The 21,793-nt window shown below is 35.6% G+C and overlaps 1 protein-coding gene across 3 annotated transcripts in view; it reads right to left on the minus strand.

The window, feature by feature from the left end:
* Window positions 1-226: 226 nt before the first annotated feature.
* LOC113232834 (formin-binding protein 1-like) overlaps window positions 227-21,793 on the minus strand; it is a 58,915-nt gene continuing 37,348 nt past the window's right edge. Inside the window, exons 3-15 of one of the 3 annotated variants that reach the window (XM_026467679.1) lie at window positions 20,813-20,863; window positions 16,256-16,400; window positions 15,279-15,430; window positions 14,612-14,768; window positions 13,625-13,762; window positions 13,137-13,340; window positions 10,153-10,179; window positions 8,183-8,281; window positions 7,321-7,414; window positions 6,223-6,376; window positions 3,909-4,198; window positions 3,339-3,517; window positions 227-1,243 (exon numbers count right to left, since the gene is read on the minus strand). In XM_026467679.1, coding sequence (XP_026323464.1) covers window positions 3,348-3,517; window positions 3,909-4,198; window positions 6,223-6,376; window positions 7,321-7,414; window positions 8,183-8,281; window positions 10,153-10,179; window positions 13,137-13,340; window positions 13,625-13,762; window positions 14,612-14,768; window positions 15,279-15,430; window positions 16,256-16,400; window positions 20,813-20,863 — 1,681 coding nt within the window. In that variant the 3' untranslated portion in view covers window positions 227-1,243; window positions 3,339-3,347. Of the gene's footprint in view, window positions 1,244-3,338; window positions 3,518-3,908; window positions 4,199-6,222; window positions 6,377-7,320; window positions 7,415-8,182; window positions 8,282-10,152; window positions 10,183-13,136; window positions 13,341-13,624; window positions 13,763-14,611; window positions 14,769-15,278; window positions 15,431-16,255; window positions 16,401-20,812; window positions 20,864-21,793 lie in introns of all 3 variants that reach the window. The other 2 variants (XM_026467676.1, XM_026467680.1) reach the window with 2 other exon arrangements.

A 21,793-nucleotide genomic window follows, 5' to 3' on the forward strand; every position in this document is an offset into this window, starting at 1 on the left:
CCTGCCTGACCATGACCTGAGCCTGACAGTCAGCCGTGACCATGGGACCTGTAAATGACCCGAAACGTTAGTTTGTTTGAAAAAACAAATATACGCCATTTAGATCCGAAAAAATAGTTTCCTTATCTATTTTGTCTTCAAATCAAACACAGTTTTAAATGTCCTCATATGTATATTTTTATATAAAAATCGAATGCGCTCATTCATCCATCCCCTCGCTGTACATTTCAGAGCGCAAGCGCTGGCAGCCGATTACTTCATGGATACCTACAAACTCGCATATATAAACACTCGTGTGATCTTCATTAGCATATCATTTCATTTATGTACCAACTAGTTCTATACATTTTACATTACATCTATCAAGACAATTAATCTAATTATACATGACGAGATAAAACACTCGACGTCACACATCTCCCATTTCATACGGTAGCAATTGTCTGCCAGCGCTTAGCGAGTCCACGTTGTACATTATATAAATATATAACTAACTTTTATTGCATACAGCAAATATTCAGAAAATAGCATTGGCTAGTTACGACATTTAGATAGCATTAATTACTATGTATAATTCAATAAACATAAGCATTTACAATATATCATGTCATATAGGATACAAATATTTATTCGTTTACGATAGCATCATTCAACCATTCAATACAATGTCAATTACGGAGCTACTATTCAATAAGAGATTAATTTAAGTTTACATATTTTACATTTTTCAATTACTTCATATTTTACTATCTATTTTTGCTATAATTTCAAATACTCAATGGCAGAATCACATAAAAGCAAGTGAATAACAACTATAATAAGTACGAAAAAATTCTTACATAAAACAGCTGGCACAATGAAGATCTAGACGAGTTACACAATATTACAATTAACGTTACAGCTATAACGCTATACGGCATACATGAAAATATGTACGTCATATAGCCAACAATTTACACAATAAATAAGATCATGGAATGTTATTATGATTTTGTCGTTCTGATTTCGTGGCAATGGCCAGAATAATCGGAATAGAAACAACGTTATAAAAATAATGTTTACACTTCGTAACCATAAATAATAGCAAAAATACTGGCTACTATAATAGGCCACAAGAACGTATGTGAATTGCACAAAGTCCGAGAGACGCGCACAAGTCACGAGGCAGGGGGATGTTGGTAGCCCAACATGAGGGACACCCACCGCTGTCGCTGTCGCTGACCGACCAACAGTGCACGACCGCCTGAAACAAGACAAACTCTTTCAAATGATGTAACTATTTACATAACCATGCTAGATTATGTAGTCTAGACATGCTAAAGTCCATTTTACATAGGATGGGTACTGTGACATTTCCAATTTTTATGTTGAATGCATATATTTTTAAATAATCTCTCAACCAGGTTACAGAAAGAAAAAGTAAATTTGTTATATATAATAGACCAAAAACAAACGATATTCGTTGTCCTAGGGTAATGGTTTTTTATTCAAAGTCAAAGTTTATTTATTCCATAGGTAAAATAAATTTACACTTGAAAACGTCACATTCAAGTTACTGCTCGTTCACTACGCTGACCTCCCTGAAAAGAACGAGCAAGAAACTCTAGGGATTGCTCTTTTCCAATAAACTTAAATGCTATGTATGGCATACACTTTGAATTTGTGTGGATTCTGGAGCCGTGTCGTCTTTCCATACATCTTTATCTAACACGTAGTCTTCAATTTTTTAATATGATTTTTCGATCAAAATATTTTTAATGTAGTTTTTAAACTTAGGAAATGATAAACTTAATATATGCTCCGGAATCTTATTGTAAAAACGTATACAGTTCCCCATAAAAGAGTTGTTTACCTTGGTTAAACGAAATCGTGGTACCATGAGTTTGGACTTAGCTCTTAAGGTTAATATTATGGATATCTTCTTTCTTATTGAAATTATGTATATTTTTTGAATCGCTCGTTTTTGCAATACAAATATGGTTTGAATATCTGCCGCTTTACCCCACATGAGAATCCCGTAGGATATTATACTATGGAAGTAACTAAAGTAAACTAGTCTAGCAGTACTGACATCGGTAAGCTCACGTATTCTGCGGACTGCGTATGCAGCGGAGCTTAATCTGCTGGCCAGGGAAGATATATGTGGAAACCATTGACGTTTACTGCCTAAGGTCACTCCCAAGAAGACTGCTTTATTAACAAAGTCTTACTTTATACTCTCACGTCGCCCGCCGCGAGCTAAAATGCCTGCGTGTGCCAAATTCCAAAAAGTAACCCCAAAAAAGAGTGGATGTGTTGATTTTATTTATTAAAATATAAAAAATACAATCGGGTTTTAATCATCATTATTTTTGTAGGTATGTATAGATACCGCGGCATAACACATAATAGTTGTTGTCACGGAATAAACAAACGAGTGGAAATTATTGAAACTAGTTAAAAACGCCAAAGTCATTGTCGCCAAACATTCACAAAACAAAAACAGCAAAAAGTTTTAATGTTCAAATTATATATTTGTTACGAACTCCTTCATTTTTAACATCTTTTTGTGTTATAAGCTTTTTCCTATTGTCATTGTGATGCAACCAATAGGAATGTCAAGCATTGACCTCAATGTCAAATAACAAAAGTCTTATAACAGCAGTAGAGCTCCTCGTGAAAAAGTTCGTCCACGGAAGTACTACCACCGTATCTATTTCTGCCGCCAAGCAGCAATGTGAGATTTGCTGCGTTCCGGCTTTGAAGGGTGAAATTAAAGGCACATGGGATTTTCAATTTGTCTCAGGGTGGCGGGCGCAGTCAGTGGCAATGCCCCTCAGATCTTTGCGATTTAAAGCCATTCAGAAGAGGCAACTGCAACTGCTATGGATAAGCATGTAGCTTACCATCAGGCACACGACTTGTCGTCCCGTCATTTGATATTATAAAAAAGTCTACTTTTTGAAAAAAATTGCAAATTATTGTGACAGCCGTATAATATCGTCGGCATAAATATTAAAACATTTTTGAGATATTTAAAATTTGTAAATACAATATGAATAAACTGTAACGTTTTAAAGTGTAATATTCCTTTTAATTTCCTCGCAAGTGTGATGAAAAACCTTATATGCCACACGGGCGAAACGGAAATTACAAACGTTCGAGTCATTAAGCGCCGGTGGTCATGGGGTGCAAGGAACTTGGAAAATTGAACAAAATTAATTTTTATTTATAAAATATGTTACCGCATTACTTTGTATTTTTGATTATCTCAGGTGCCATGATTTTTCATAACAGCTCTTGATCAACGATCTAATAAGATCACTGAAATGAAATAAATGTATTTCAATTGTACTTACAGTCGGCGGCTAGTGCTGCGCTTCGGCGTAGAGTGTGGTGGCGATATATGTGGTGGGTACGAAACCTTCCTCGCGTGTGTGGTGACGACGAACGCGCGTCCAACCGTCGCCAGCGTCCGTCTCCAGTACTAGCAGCCGCTCGCCGCACTCCATGCGCATTGTTGACCCCGTACCGTTTGCTACACATTTTTTATTTTACTTATTTTACTCGTCCTGAATTCTCGCTAACGATACCAAATGACAATGACAACATCTAAAATTCTTTGGGACTGCAATTTAAAATGATTATTTTTTAATTGTTACCAAATGACAATGACAACATCTAAAATTCTTTGGGACTGCAATTTAAAATGATTATTTTTTAATTGTTTTGAATTTCAAAAGATATTTGCACATTTCAAATAAATAAAAAAAGTTGTGTAGTTTTCAGGCAAGTTTTCTCTACCTAATTTTCGTGGCAATTTTTATTATTTAAATATTCGAGTACGCAGTAATTTAGGTTCTGTAACCGCAGTTACAACCCAGAACAAAAATCAGAAACCAGAAATAAAACCAGTATCGAAGAATTACCTTCAAATGGATAGAGCGCTTTGCAGTAACCTAGCGGCTGCAAGTCGGGCTCGTAATAGTAGTCGAAGTCAGACTCATGATCATTGTCGTGATCGTGGTCGTCACCGTTGGCATGATCGCCGATAGTGGCGTGTGTGGCCAACTCGCCGCCCAGGCCCGACTCAGGCGAGCCGCCGGCCACGCGTCCCGTGCCTCCCGCGCCGCACACCGACCCGCCCCCCGCACCCGCGCCTGTCGACACTGATGACTCTGACGCTGACCGTGATAGAGACTCGCTGTTTGATCCGATGCTGAAACCCAATCGTGTCACTTCAGATATTTAAAAAGTTACACATTATATCATGAAACTTTCTATGGCACATCACACTTTGATATATTTACTTGTTCAACTATAGGAAAGCCATTAAACTAGTAGTAGTAAATTCGATGTCTTCATTGTCAGTCCTATTACATATTATATAATATGTATGTAATATATACATACTATAAACAAATTAAAAAACAAATCATCAATGGGAATAGATGAAATCCCTCCTATATTAATAAAAAAAAAAAAATAAAAAAAATATACACGAACTGGTAACACCATATACGAAACTCGTTGGCCAATCCTTCGCGGAGGGTAGATTCCCAGATATCCTAAAAATATCATTGATTAAACCCATACACAAAAAAGGAGACCCCACAGATCGAAATAATTATCGCCCGATTGCATTGCTACCTACATCGGCAAAAATATTCGAAACTGCTATGGCAAATCGCCTTTATTCATTTCTGGTAAAGTACAACGCATTGCATAAAACCCAACACGGTTTGGACAAAAACATTCGACGTCGTTGGCCATTTATGAATATGACCAAAAAATTCTTGACGCGATAAATGATAGTAAGTACGCAATAGGTCTTTTGTTGGACATGAGCAAGGCGTATGATAGAGTTTGCTACAACACACTATTAGATAAATTGTATGGAACTGGTATTAGGGATACTGCGCACAAATGGTTTAAATCTTACCTCGAAAATCGTAGGCAATGTGTTGAAATAAAGGCAACTGACTTTAACTCGGGAAAAATCGAAAATATCAGATCTAAAGAGGTATTCATGAAGGGTTCTATCCCACAGGGTAGCGTATTGGGTTGCATCTTGTTTTTGGTTTACATTAATGACCTACCCCACCAACTACAAAATGCACTCTTTTCGCGGATGACATCTATGTAGTACCATGTTCCAACAATAACGAATTAAAAAATAAATTGGACTTTATATTGGACAAAATTCTCAATTGGCTAGAATGCCATAAATTAAAATTAAATCTAAATAAAACTAAATTAATTAAATTTAAACCCTTCCAAAAAGCTCCCCTGCCTCTTAACTATAATTATAATAATCACACACTAACTACTGTAGACACTGCTACCCTACTGGAACTAGATCTGGACTCACACATGAACTGGAAATCTGACCAACAAGTTATCATCATTTATATACGCCCTACGTCATCTAAAACGTGTAACTGATTTTAAATCTGCTCTTACAGCATACTATGCGTAATGTCATTCGAGTTTGTCTTACGGTGTCATTATGTGGGGAAATTCTACCTGTGTTAATGATGTATTTATATTACAAAAGGAGTGTATCAGGATATTGACAAATATAGAACAAAGAGAATAATGCAGACCTCTTTTTCAAAAATTAAGCATATTAACCTTAACAGGTATATACATACTTGAATCGTGCAAATCTATAAGAAACCATCCTACTTTATTTTCACCAAAAACTGGAATTAAACGTAACAATAGAAACCTACATCAATTGAAAGTACAATTTTCTAAATTAAAATTAGTTTGTTCAGGACCGCAAATTATGATAACTAGAATCTACAATCACATACCAGTCCACATAAAAGAAATTAAAGAATTTAAGATTTTCTCTAAATATTTAAAAGACTTCCTTATAAATAAAAGTCATTATTACATTCGAGATTTTTTCAATGAACAAAATTAATTAAAAATGCTTCGACATCCTTCTTTTTAATCAATTTATCTGTGTATGATATGTGATGATTTATTTGATATGGTGTTTACCATATTGAATAAGTCATCATAAATAATATGATTGTACCTCCATATGATGACATATGATTGTAAATATTATATTTAATAATAAGTGAGTGCCCTCTCTACTTTGCTGTGCCTTTACTGGGTGTCACATGTACACTTACAAACCACTGTACGTAAATTATTAATAAGTGTGACAATGCAATAAATAAATAAATAAATAAACATATCTATCTGTAATGTAGTATAACAAATTACCTGGTGGCTTGCGTAGGCGTAGCACCGTTGGTTCTGGCGGTTGGATGCGGCGGCGGCGCGCAGACTTGGCTGTTGGCCACGGCCAGTAGCTCTTCGAATTTGTGTAGTTGCGCGCGCAACTTCTTCAACTTATCACAACACTCGTTCAATTGACCTGCACAGTCCATATGTGATTGGAATTAATTTGAGGTCATAGGCACTAACCACAATATAACATTGTCGCAGTACCGATTTAGTGGTACACACAACCATAGCGTTGATTATACATTTCGAGTGTAAGCCGACACACGATACCATTAGTCGCCATAGCAAAACAAGGTTTGATAAGACTGTTGTACTGTAAAGTATGTATAACGCATTGATGCAATCACAAACTCGGAAACTTAAATAATATTTATTTCATAGGTAAATTACACTTGAAATCGTCACATTGATTAAACTCTACTACTTACTGAATGAGTAGGAAGTTGCTGTTTACAATTAAACATTTCCACACATTCATCATTAACAATATTTATTTTAAATATTGCGGTTCGAGAGAAACTGCAAGAGCTTAATGAATTTTTATCATCCAAGTACGCAGAAGCTGTATAATAACTCTTTAGTATAAAGTTTTTGTTTCACTATAATTTTAAATCTCATAAATGGCAAATTTAGAATAACAACCGGAATCTTATTACAAAAGCGTATGCATTATCCTTTAAATTAATTTATAATTTTATGAAAACGACTGTCAATTACAGCCAGTTTATTACTTCAGTTTATTTATTCTTTAAAAAAAAATTATATATGTGCTGTGTTGCTAATGTAAGAATGTTAGACAATAACTTGTATTAAAAAACCTATCTTCTCAGTTTCATATTCATTTCTACTAAATTCACAATCTAGTGGTAAGTATAGAGGAAAATTGTAACCCGTTGTATATCAATAGCCACAATTTTTTATAACCAAGGCAATAACGTCCTTATTTTTTTCCTACTTCATATGATTCATCGTTACAAGTTACACATTACGAAAACGATCCATGTCGGTTAAGTAAAGTAATCGTGTACTTATTTACTACATAAACATGCAAGATACATAATATTAAATACACACCTTCTACAGTCATTGGGTCGCCAAGCGTTGGGTTGGTTTCGTATACACCTTTCATCTTCATTAAACCCTCCATGGCCGCTTGCTCCTGGGCCACCTGGAAAGAAATGTGCATTCATTATTTATTCGGTAGACCTGGATGACATGACGCACATCTAATGAGGTATATGATGCAGCTTTTGCAGTGCTTACTGACACAAAGTGAAGCTGAACACATCGTAACTTCAACCGAGAAGACGATCAGCTTTCAATGTCGTGGGATCCAGTCATCAGCAAATGTAAGCGACATCAAGTATCGCCCGACAAGCCACCGAATATCGTGACTGTTGTGTGTCGGTCTAGTGACAACCCTAGTGCAAAAATAAATAATGAAGACCAAGTACGGGTAGTTAGAAAATCTCGCACAGCTAGAAGGTCAACATCTTCTGGAGTCGATAGACGTTGCAACACGTCCGAAATGTCGAGGTAAATAAAATTTACACTATTAAGTCCCGATTTTTTAAAATCAAATCATCACCATCAAACCATCTATACGTCCCACTCCTCAACTCGACAAAACCTTATAATGCGTAAGTATCCCACTACTTGTTCAAATGTTGTTCAATTAAATTAATAGATTACATAAAACCATAATAAAAACAGTCCAATAAATGACGATCTGGTATATTTTTCTGTTATATATTGAATAGTTAACAAAACAGTCAAACAACTTTATTGTAAAAGTAAATATAAATAAAGGCTGATTCTGCAACTTGCCTGCAACAGATCAATTATAAAAACAATTGGGCTAACCACAAACTGATAATGGGCCATTACCGTAAAGGAAAACAAACAAATAATACGACAAAGGTGAGTTCTGTTTTACCTGTTTTTGTAGCTCGCTAACTTTGGCCTGTAGTTTTTTCTTCTTCTGATTCGGTGGTAAGTCTGAATAATCCTCCTTTCCATCCACAGACATGTTATTCTGAAATAGTACCAATACATTATCAACCCACTTTCGTTTTAGTTGTATCATGAAGTCACAACACACATTACCCAACGCCAAACCAAGTATTTTGTTATAAATTATAATATTTTTGTTATAAATTATAATATTATTAGCCAGATGCTTACTTCAAGCCACTTTAGTAATCTACATCTAAAATTATCCCACAACCAAAAGGTTAATTACGTTAAATGTTTTGGTACTTATTTGTATTCTATTATGATTACACAATAACGCAAAACCCGCCTAATACTACTAATCAACCAATAAATATATGTATTCATAAAATACATATAATTCATTTATAAAATATAAGTCTTACGTCGTTACGTCGATCACATAGTGCGCTCAAAATAAAAGAAAAAGCCGTGCAAGCAAGATAGTTAGTTAAACGAAGCGTTATGAAGCCACACGGACACAATTCAAGTTTCACATAACAACGTTTATTGCTCTTTACATTTTACATGTTATTTGTAAATTATACTTTTTCGTTGCAACATATAAAATAATCGCAGTAAACATGACAGAAGTAAAAACTCCAAAAATCTATAAGATATATTTATATCACGATGATACGATAAGATCGACTACGCAAAGAAAAATTCCTTCGATCTGACTCGACTCGAACCAGTGTCTGTTGCCATGCCGAGGCCACTGCTCTAAACCAACATATCTTAGGAATTTCTCTGTGTTTATTTCAAATTTTAGTACAGTAATTTTCAGGTAAGTTTTTTGTACTCAATTTTGGTGACAATTTCTTTTTGTTTAAATATTTATGGAAATATTATTTAATATTCGAGTGTGGTAACCTGAAATATTCTTTAATATTTCACGATGATATATTCGAGTAATTAAATAATAAAATATTATACCAAAAATGAGTTCAAAAAACTTACCTGAAAATTACTGTTTCGCCACATGTACACATACCATTGTAGCATTAATTAATACATTATCATCAACTACACACATCAAGTGTCTATGGATTAAGCAATTTTTAGTCAATAACTGAAAATCTGATTTCTAATTTTTTTTTAACATGGTGGTCAATGTCATAATTAAAAAAAATATATATTTAAGCATGTAGAGATATTGTTATTTAATTTTAATATTGAAATCACATATTTAAAAAAAAAACGTTAGTCCCTAGACACTCAGAGTCGTATTCCAGCACTCTACTCAATGCTCAAGTCAGGACTTGAGTATGATTTCAAGCACTAGAAATAAATACTCAAGTCCTGACTACGTGTATTTATGTCCACAGCTGGGCGCGGGCCGGAGAATTTTCTGTTTTCAAGGGCTTTGAACCTTAAGCAAGCAGGTTTCACCACATGTTTTCCTTCACTGTTAGTCCCCAGGTATTCAAATTGTGGACCTCTCTATTAAGAGGCAACCGTCCTCTCAATCTCTATCAAGAGGCAACCGTCCTCTCAATGGGCTAATATTATCGTAATTTCATCATACAATTCACATTTTCCCACGCTGTACCCAAGATAGGCAATTTTGCTTGAAAATGTGAGTACTACACGCGAGTTAGGTAATAGTGTTTCAAACAATACTGTACACCATCTGGTGTTTACGTTTATCTTCGGAGCTCTGGAATAATAATATAATGTAGTTAAATAGTTTAGAAGAAAAAAAAACAGCGAACACTAGTGTAGTAATACACGTATCACAAATTATTAAAAGTTAGTTATTGTAATTACCCTAACTCCACGCATATGGTACAATGCAATACAAGCTTAAATTTGCTTATGGGGAAATCTCAACTATTATGAATATGCGTTAATTTGAGATGTAAAACGTAAGAGCAATAACGTAGTTAGATATATCTGTGCAGCAGCACTGACCTTGATCGAGTTGCACGCCTCGATAATCTTCTGTAGCCAAAGCGTTAGCGACGACGCGGCATAGAGCAAACAAACAATGTTATAGTGCCGATTCACAGCGGCGCGAGTATTTGCCGCTTATGTACCAATAATGGACTTTGATTAGAGAGAGATCTCCCGGATTTTTTACATAGATTTTTTAGTACATACACTACAGTAGATGAACCGCCACATTAGCAATTATGCAAAACGTATGGGATGTTTTAGAAATGCGCCGTACTGTCAACCAACCGCTAGATCTATTAAAAAGATAATTAAAAAAATTTGATAATGAAACTGTTCCCATATTTCGAAAATAATAATAGTGCCAGACAACCAAACCAACTACCTGGTCTCAAACTAGGAAATTCCCTGTACTATGGGTACCAGAGCTACGAAATTCAATTCCGGGGCACTATCTCTGACACCTACACCAGGACCAATTTCGTTTCTAAAATTCTTTTTTTTTTTAAATTACCCAATTGGTCCTACCGGGAATCGAACCCGAGGCATGCTCGTCTAGCGCCAATAGCGCTGGGCCAAAGAGGTCGTCTAAAATAGAATACTTCAACTTTATGGAAGCTAAAAGTATCAAGGGGAAAACTACAAAAAGTAAAGAGGAACATATCGTCGTTATACTGCGAAAACCAATTACCCGAAATTTTTTAATTTTTTTTTATTGAAACTAAATGACGGGACGAACAAGTCGTGCGGCTGGTGGACAGCGACATGCCTGTCCATAACAGTTGCAATGCCTCTCAGAGCTTTAACTCGCAAAGATCTGAGGGGCACTGCCACTACACCAGCCCCCTTGAGACATAGATTGACAAGTCCCAAGTGCCTGTAATTTCACCAGCATCCTTAACTTCAAAACCGGAACGCAGTAATGCTCACGTTACTGCTTGGCGGCAGAAACGAGTGGCAATACCTCCCTGGACGAACTCTTTCACAAAGAGCTCTACTGTTACTAAAATTACATTGAACTACAGGAAAACGCTACATAATTGCTTATGTAAAATCCAAGTATTTACATTGTTTCGGAATAACATAAAATCTGAAGTCATCTGTTACAAATTAACGTGGATAACCATGGTATTTGTCTTTTTGGTTTGTAAATATTCGTCGTTGATATTTCAATTGCATTTATTTCAAAATCTATTTTTTGTGAAATAATTGTTTTGCCCAGAACAACGGCGATATAGTTTCATATGTACTCTAAAACAACAATAAAGACATACACAAAAACTGCTCGTATTATCTCGAGATATTTTACAACGGAAATGAGTAACTATTGCGTTAATGATAAGGATAAGGCAATGTCTGATTGTTTAATAACGTTTTCATAGTAACTTTAAAGCAATGTAGGTATTTCTTTTCAACCTAAGTCAGTATGAGCAAAAAAAATTGTTCCTATCGGCACATAAGTAGCAAATACACACACTGCTACAACTTAGCACAGCAGGAGCTGTTCTGCGATAATATGGGCCTTAGTTTCGCTATACAGAAGACGACTTTTTTATGTAGTAAATATAGTATAACTGTGTAACAAGCAAACAGTGGATTTGATTTGAAGTATTTATTTGTAAAAATTGGAAAAAAAAATTAAAACCAATAAAATAAAAGGTTCAACAAACGGTCAACATTGTACGAAAATACAAAATATTTTTATTGCTGTCGAAATTATTTCAATATCATATATTATGTTTACCTGCCACACAGTTATTTACGACACATGAAAAGTCGACGTATGTACAAATAGAAATTCCATGAAACCGAAGGCGTAGACAAAACCAATGAAGATGAGATTAGAGTGAGACCAGTCGCCATTCCACAGACGAGGTCTCAAGCTACACGCAACAAAATGGCACTGGCAAAGAACATGTAAAGTGATTAGGGATGAAACCAATCAGAATATTGAACATTTAGGCTCGTATTAATAGGGTTTCAAGCTGTACCATTTCGATATGTACTATTAGGAATCAAATTACAACTGTCTGGAGCTAAAAACACTAGCAATGCTTGTTATTTAAAGATGTTTTTATATTTTAACTAAAAAAATTAAACAAAGTCCAAATTTACACTTAATAGATGTTAATTTATTATTACGAGCCACAAAATAAAACAACTAAAGAAAAAAAATAAGATTCAAACGAGAATTGTGTGTAAAATAAAAGTAAGAAAAACTACGTTGTGTCGTCATGCTGAGAGGACCCTCCACCGGGCCGACTTACTTTGTCCGTGAGTACGGCAGCCGACGCCAACCAATCAAATCAATCGGATGTTATACGTGAACCCATGTTAAGGGGGTATCGGGAGTAACAAACAAAAATAAATTAGTACCACCAAATAATAAAATTCACTGGATTTTAGTCATTTCCCATTGCGATATATTGTCTAATTGACAATATCATTGACTATAAACCAGTTGAATAAATATGACAATTAATTATACGAATAAATAAATGAAATTCATATAATTATTATAATTACGTCATATAACGTAACAAAAAAAGCATGCGTAACTTATAGAACATTCTGTAATATTCGTAAAAATTTGTATATATCACAAAGGAAGCCATATGAAGCCCAATAACGTGAAGCACAGCCCCAACCTTAGAAATGCGGAAGATAACATACATAAAAATGTAAACATTAAACAAATATGACAAACTTATCAACAAGTGTCAACAAAAGACTATACTTTTCAATGTTTTGATAAATTTATTGTGATTGTAACAGTATTAAAAATGAATTTAACTTTTGTTGAGACCTCAAGGTAAAATATGTTATCTATCTACACCAATTACGTAAATAAAATACTAAGGTATAGTAAAAAAGATTTTTTTTTTAAATAAAAAATATCCCTGCAAGCACATATTACTATTTCCTTGTAAGTATTAAAATTAAGGTATAAAATCACAACATGTAATATAATAGTTGAAGGCATGTCAAGTGTTGACTCTCACCTTGTTGGAGCTGAAGATGGAGAGTAGACCACCGCGTTTTTTGATACGATGCCCGGAGACTGTGCCGCGCGCCGCTGTCAAGTGATTATGTGGATGGTGAGGCACAGAGTCCGTGCTATCCACACCCCCGCGTTGTTCCTCAAAAGGAATGTCTTCAGGAGGCATAAACCCGGATTTGTACCTATCTATTACTGCCTGTGTGTCCTGCAAGCATTAAAGAAATTCTTCTAGAATCCGAAAAAAAAGCAAAGTTAAAATTATGATTATCATATTTATTGTCAATCTTTTGATCAAAATTTTGCCTTTATGTAAATTGCCAGAGCAATTCCGGTGCAATAAAATCTGCCTGCCCTAAAATACAACAGGTCACATTTTTGGAAAGTTACTCCAACTGTCAATGGTCATTCAAAATCGTTTTATAACACAAAGCTAGCGCAGGCGATTAAATATGCTATCTTAATTCTTCGCATAAATTGTAGAATATTTACCTCTTTTTCGTTAATACTATTCGCTGCTTGTTCCATTCCGTCTAGGCACTGCATGATTATTGGAAATACTTTTCTCTCAACGTCAACTGAACTGAGCATAAAATTCTTTATGTTCTTTATTCTTTTCTCGTCTATATCCTGAAAACGACAACATGTAAACAAAATAGTCAAATACTTCTAAAATAGAAGAAAATTAACAAAGAGCATGTTTCTATTTGACCCTGTTGGAGGCGTGCCAGAACGCATGCCAAACTACTGTACTCGGAAAGGAGAGGCGGACATTTTGCCGAATTGTTCACGTAAATGTTACTGGAGAAAGGCCATATAAAATAACATTCTAATAGTTTATTCTGTCAATTACCAATAAGTGCGTAAATGAAACTATGATTACGTAAATGGAAATGCCAAGCTTATGAATTGGTCCCTAATTTTCCCTAACTCTGTCTTTTAGCCCCAGTGAGTGAAGTTTATACGCCATTGACAGCTGTCTTTTATTCTATGACCGAGTTTTATTATTTATTTATCCAAATATTTACCTTTCAACCAATCCAAAACAAATTGTTGTTATTAAAGGCAAGAAACATGATGATATTATTTACATGACGCATGCGCCTTCAAGGCAAGTGTACCAACAATAGTGGACATTTCTAATGCATACACATACCTATGTTTTAATGTTTATATCTTATGAGATTTGTATAAAGTTTCAAAAGCACATGATGAAAGATATGTGCATATCCTCCAAAATATATTAACCTAAGCAAGACGGTAAATAATGGCAACATCTCGTGAAGAACATATCAATGATCAAAAAATGACATCATTGCAAGAGTAATAAAAATACACACTAAGATTCGACTAAATTTTAATAACTTCCATCTTCTCTTATCAATGGAAACCTGTTTGACATTTCTTATTCCTACTATCATTCATGTAATTTGCACTGTTGATTTAGCTAATCAATAAATAAACTAGTTGACGTGTTACCTGTAACTGTTTGAAGACATGTGGGAGCCTCTGTTCGTAGTGCTGTCGCTGCGCCTCGTTGGTTTTACGCAGCTGGTCTGCATACTCATGCTTTGCGTCTTCGCTCGCTTGGCTCCGGAGTTTCATGTTCGCCTTTTGCTTCTCTACCTCTGCTCGGCTGCAATGACCCGATAATTTTATAATTATTATGACTTCTTTTATAGATATGTCAGAAGTTTAGGCAAATTCACTCTTAAATGAATCTAATTAGCATTAGTTTTTTTTAGTTTATAAAAAAAAATCGAACCCGCAACACCTTACAAAAAATTCCTCTCCATCCATCGTAATTTAACCACTTCAGGCCAAGACGTGACGAACTCATATGAGGATCGAGTTCGTACCAATAAATATATATAATATATAAATATACCTCGTGAATAAAATGGAGCTATATTCTAGAAAGTAAAGCAATGTGACTTAACCATATCACGTCACACGTCGTATTTCATCAGTCTAACCTCAAACAATTTCAAAATAACTGTAAGTTGTTTAATGTAACCTTTCGCCCACCCCACCCTTTAACCAACCCAGGCTGTAAAATGAAAGTTACACTTTGAATGAATGGAGACAAAAGTCAAGGCTTCGAGTAGCTGATACGTAATTTACATTACGTATGATAAGTACTAACCTTAAATTGAGGTCTGCGTCTGCCCTTTGGAAGGCATCGAGTGCCCTTTCCGATTCCCTCGCGGCGCGCTCGTAAGCTCTCCGCGCTCTGTCCAGCGCCCCTATCGCTGAATTTAGTACTGCCATCTGTTTTGCACCCTCATTCAAATGTTGCTGTAAAATTAAAATAAAAGAAGATATAAAGCAGTAATTAATATAGGAATAATATAGAATGAGACGTTCAACTTCATACAAAAGCTTTTTATTCTTTTTTTGGATTTTTTAAATTGATACCAAGTGACGCGACGAACAAGTCATGCGCGTGATGGTAAGTTAACACGCCTGTCCATAACAGTTGCAGTGCCACTCAGAGCTTTAAATCGCAAAGACCTGAGCGGCATTGCCACTGCGCCTGTCACCCAGAAACATAAATGTGCCTGTAATTTCACCAGAGACTCTTACCCTTCAAAACCGGATGCACAGTAATACTGACATTATTGCTTGGCGGCAGAAATAGGTAAGATTAGGTCGGACTGGACGAACTCTATCACAAGGAGCTCTACTGCTAATTCTTCTCGTCCAGAGGAAACATTTTTTATCCAGTAGGGATTTGTGAAACATACCTTACTTATGTGGGCAGTGTAACTTATTATCATAATAATTAGACATATTTATTTCCGTACATGTAAGATTGATTCGCAATAATATCATTTACATATTACACTAGTTAATACCGTAAACAAATAAACGCATTGTATCTGTTATCATTTCCTGTCATGTGTCATATCCCTCGCATTTGTCATGAGTTTATATTATTATATTCTTAGTGAAAGAATCTGGATAATACTGCGTCTTCAGTTTAGCCAAATGGATTCTCCATACGCGAAGCGTTACATAAGTAGTATCAATTGAGGCGAAAAAAAAGGAACAAGACTGCTGCTAATAATTACGTTCTTTGAATTGTTTAACATACCCAGTAAATGATATACATAATGGTACCTTTCTCTCCTCCCTCAATTCCTTAGCAAGCAAGTGCACTTCCCTGACGACATTTGACTGCAGATTTTCGGCGACCACCTCGCGCTGACCCGCGAAGTCGCCTAGCTCTTGAAGCAACTGTCTGAATGCTTTGCATGCTGTGTACCTGTACACGAAATAAATACATTTATTTTAATGACTTGATATCAAAAAAATAGTTTTATCTGTCTATGCTGATGATTTCCAAAATGGTCTATTACGACCCCCAGAGGTCCACGCCAACTTACAAGGGGTTCAACGTCAACAAAAAAGAAATAGGATGTGCACGAGACGTTAACGAGACGAGAGTAGAATTCATTTAGGCAAGTCGTGACTAAAATTTTGGCTTTCCATACAGGAAATAATCCATATTACACAGATTAGTATCTATGTAAATACAAAATACTTTTTTATAATAGACATATAAATTACCTACACATCACAACAAACAAGATATTCGGTTAGAAATATATACAAAACTTAACATCAATTATGTTCTTTATAAGGTGTCTCACTAGCACTGTGTCAGCTGTCAAACACACATTTCGCACCCCTCATCTTAGACTATGGAAAGTAAAGGACATGTTATGTTGGCATATATAAATTAGACGTTATATGTATATGATGCATTTCGACGTTGAAAACATAAACATGTTATTGTCTTTGTTTAAGTCTTGCATGCAGTCTTAAGCCAAAAGAGATAGCATTACATTGGTCTGTGTCGAACACGGGAATCGAAAATACGTAACGTCATCTTAAATGCCAACCGTGTCCATTTCGCAGTACATGAGGTAAATGATACGGTTGTCAAAGGGAAGTACATCAAATGTCAAAACAAATGTTTTCCGAGTGTTTTATAGAATTATTCGCATATATTGTAATAAAATGGACAAAAATATTGACAGTGAGAACAATTAAGTATTAATAAAATTCGTCGCTGCAGCATTACGGGATGTGGCATTTCAAAAAGCGAAGATCGACCGAATGTAACATTGTACAGGCACGTTTTAATTTTCTGTCTATAAATCACACAAAAGCCCAAATATCTCAGTTAGTTAGACATAATTTTTTTTAATATAATAATAACGCACACACTCAACATAGCCCCGCACTAGGGAAAACCTGTGTCGCGGGTGCCATGGACACACACATAGACAACCACATATTACACCCAAACTCACGAGAGAAATAAATGTAGGTCATACAAATATTTCGCCCGGCCCGGGAATCGAACGTGGGACCTCTGCGTGGCAGTCCGACATGGTAACCGTTCGGCCACGGAGGCAGTTGTTGGCAAGTGGAGGCAATTTAAGTAGTTTATTCATAAATCTTGTCAAATTTTGCTTTGGTTTATTCAGATTGTCTGTTTGTTTGTATATTTTGATGACTGTTATTAACGATTATTTCGAGATAGTGTTGTTCTTGGAAGCGTACATATTATCGATATTCTGTTATTAAAATAATTCACTACGAGGTTTTTATTATTTTACTACTATTATTTTTACTATTTCAAGTTTACCTACAAATCAAAAAAGGAAAAAGAATGGTTGAAAATCATACCGCCGTAAAACAGTGCCAAATATAAACATTGAATCAAAGACCATCTTCATTTATTCACTTCATTTTGAAGAGTCAAATTTTAACATAACTTTGAATGTAACTAGATTACATGATAATGCAATTCCGTCATTAAGTTAATTGGTAAATAACTTTATATTTAATTTAGAATAAACAAGACCCATTTACTAGGCATTCTCAGTTCCTGAAAACAAAATTATCCACTCGTTTTCGATTTTATCCCACTGACAACTCTAACTACTAAAAATTCTTATTTTATAAAGTACAAAATTTGCAATACAAAAACCATGTTGGTTTAACGTTGCCGGGTGAAGGCCAATACCAACGTGTAGACAGCCTATTTGCCTTGCCTTGCCTTGCCATCGTTCGGTGTCACTCGCCTAGCTAACTGAGTGAAGGCGAGCGCTAACGTGTATAGAGCTCGTTTGACGTGGCTTGTCACAACTTGCAGTCGCTGGTGACTACTTGTCTCACTTCAGAGAAGTGTCGATTTTTCTGCACAAATCAAAGGCGTTCGGCCAATAGTAGTCAATTGACATTGTATGATCAGACATTTGCATGCTATTTAATACATGCGAAACACGTTTATAATAACACTGTCTCTTGTTACATCTCCTGTTATACAATGTTTTAAGCAAATAAACGTATGATAATAATATTATTATTGATAATATTACTACTTTCATTTATTTCCAAAATAAAATGGAAGTATTAAAGATTCCCTTAAATCAGTCACTGGTATTAATTCTATACCAATGCATAAATACAAAAAAGCTAACACTATTTGGAATCTCAAAAAAAAAACTCAAGTTTAAAAATTTCTCTATGAAAAAATTAATCTTGAGGTTGGAAATATATAAGGATTAATATTTCAAAGTTTTCTCTTTTTTAAATACTCTCAAATTACAAATATTATTTTTTTTCTGTGCAAATTCACTTTTCGTAATATTTGAGTATGTTTGAAAAACAATAAATTCAAAATTTCATGTGACATTCCCGGATATTCCCATATAACCTACAATATTCCCAAATGGAATATTGATCTAAATCAATTAAATGTCTGCATGTCGATAATGACTTATCGATAGATTATGGTACGATACTAAAGAAATCCGCCATTTGTTCGTTCAATTTTTGTTCAGGTATAGGTAGGTTTGCACATTCATTCCGTAGTTAAGGCCTTTCTTTTATTTTTTTTCCATCCTCTAAGCCCCTCATGAAAAAATGACATAAGCGAAGTTACGTCAAAAGTGTTTAATGAATAACCGTGACCATGGGACCTGTAAAGGGCCCGAAACGTCGGTTTGTTTGAAAAAACAAATATACGCGATTTAAATCCGGAAAAATAGTTTCATTTCCTATGAATAATGAAGATTTTGGATGTAACTTCACTATTCTTGCATAAGGGGTACGCGATTTGATGTTGATGATTTGTAACAAATTAAATATTAGTCTGGCAGGGTCTACGCAAAACAGAAAAAATTGGCACATGGTTTACAACAAAAAAACCTTTTTTGGGAACCTCTGACCTATACAACGCCATTGTAGGTTTTAAAGAAACGACTGCGGACGGACCGAATTCCAAAATATTATAAATGCGAAAGTAACTGTTACACTTTTTACGCCTAAACTGCGTAACCAATCTTGATGAATTTTGGTATACAGATAGACCTAGGAGAAGGATATAGGCTACTTTTTGTCACAAAAATAAATTTTAAAAGTGGTGAAATAGGTGGATGAAAGATTGTACGGATGACCAATTCTCAACCAGTAGAATTAGCACGACAGGGCGTGACTAGCGCGAGAGCGACATAAAGCGCGAGATACTGCTTTCTCATATAGAGATGTTGCGCTTTATGTCGCTCTCACGTAAGTCGCGCATTGTCGTACTACACAGTACAGAACTATTCCTCAAGTATGTCATAAGAGTTAAACAATGTTTCAGCGTTTTTGACCAATTACCCCCAAGATAAAATAGGGGAAGAGTAGACTAGTCGAAGTACTTATTATACGCAGGCGAAGTCGCGGGTATTAGTTAGTTCACCATAAAAAATAGTAGAAGTAAAATAGTAGACTCGAAAAGACAATTTCGGACTGCTCGTCATAGGTAGTATGGAGACGGTCGGAAGGATTCAGTCTTAGTTGCTAGTGACGGTCTTAGTTGCAGTACACTACGGTGTGGCATTGTATTTGGGAGGCATAGTTCAGCTTAGGACATCTTCGGCATAGTGATAATAAAAATTCATTTTACGCTGTCCAAATAATTGATACAATTTATCGTTCTATATATAATTCCTGTTCAAACTGAGATAAGTGAAGTGCATCGATCCAGTGTTATCACAGCGTAGTACATGAACTGAGCTTTCGAACAGATCCGAGTGGATTTGGTATTGGATTGAAGCCAAATAGGCTACAGACTGGGTGGAGCCCAAGTGCCATTAAAATTATCGACACTTGGCCTTGATACGTATCAGGTGGTGTTGACTGCTATAAAGATGATATTATTAACTGCCTCCGTGGCCGAACGGTTACCATGTCGGACTGCCACGCAGAGGTCCCAGGTTCGATTCCCGGGCCGGGAGAAATATTTGTATGGCCTACAATTATTTCTCTCGTGAGTTTGGGTGTAATTTGTGGTTGTCTATATGTGTGTCCATGGCACCCGCGACACAGGGTTTCCCTAGTGCGGGGTTATGTTGAGTGTGTGCGTTATATTATTATTATTATTTATATGTCAAATCTAGTTGTCAATATTATTGGCAAAAGTACTTGGTTATGATTTTTAATACAAAGATCGACCACACGAAAAATTCTTTCGATCTGACACGAGCCTGCGTCTATCTGTACGCCAAACTAGGGCCGCAAAAAAGTACTTAATTATAAAAAAGTTTATTGGATACTAAAAAGCAAATAATAGTTTTGATAATCGTTCGAGTCAACAAAAAAAAACGATATACTTACTGATATTCGTCTTCTTCTTTCCTTTTTGGTTGGTAGTTTTTGACAAGTCTCCTTAAAAAAAAAATTCAAAATTAGAAATGAATTATCGAGTTCTTAGGTTTTCGCGATTGTTACACATAGGAAATGAAACTATTTTATTCAAACAAACATGTGGAATAATGAATTCTACCTACAAATCGACGGTATAGCGATGGGCTCCCCGGTATCGCCCTTTGTTGCCGATATTTTCATGGAAGATTTCGAGGAGCGAGTTTTACCCATGGCCCCAGCTAGGCCGAAGATTTTCAAACGGTACGTTGATGATACTTTCACAATATTACCTAAAGATAGCATACCTTCTTTCTTGGATCATCTTAATTCTTTTAATACTAAGATCCAATTTACTATGAAACAAGAGAATTGTGGTACTTTAGCTTTCTTAGATGTTTTAATTAAAAGAAATCCTAATAACACCTTAGACCATACTGTATTTCGAAAGAAAACCCATACAGATAGGTATCTCAATGGTAATTCCCATCACCATCTTAGCCAGTTAGCTATCGTGGGCAAACCTTTGTTTCAGAGAGCACATGGTGTCTGCGACAGTAATCATCTGGCAGGGGAACTTTAGCATATAAAGGAAGTCCTACATGCGAATAAGTTGAAGATTCCACGCCAATGTCGCAGGCCCCGTGTGAAACCGCCAACAGTCGAGCGAAGACCTGCCATTTTACCTTACGTAAGAGGTGCTACAGACAAGATCGGAAGAGTCCTCAGGCGTGCATCTATCAAGACCTTTTTCAAGCCCCTGAGGAAGATTTCTCAGTTCCTACGACCCGTGAAATGTAACATCCCCTTACAGGAGGCAGGAGTTTACAAGCTTGACTGTGAGTGCGGTCTCCTTATATTGGACAAACGAAGCGAAGTATTTGACCCGCGTCAAAGAACATACAGTTGATGTCAAACACCGTCGCGTAAACAAGTCTGCAGTCTGCGAGCATG

The sequence above is a fragment of the Hyposmocoma kahamanoa genome, unplaced genomic scaffold, assembly GCF_003589595.1.
Source record: "Hyposmocoma kahamanoa isolate Upper Pololo Valley unplaced genomic scaffold, ASM358959v1 78, whole genome shotgun sequence".
In the NCBI taxonomy this organism is placed as follows: domain Eukaryota; kingdom Metazoa; phylum Arthropoda; class Insecta; order Lepidoptera; family Cosmopterigidae; genus Hyposmocoma; species Hyposmocoma kahamanoa.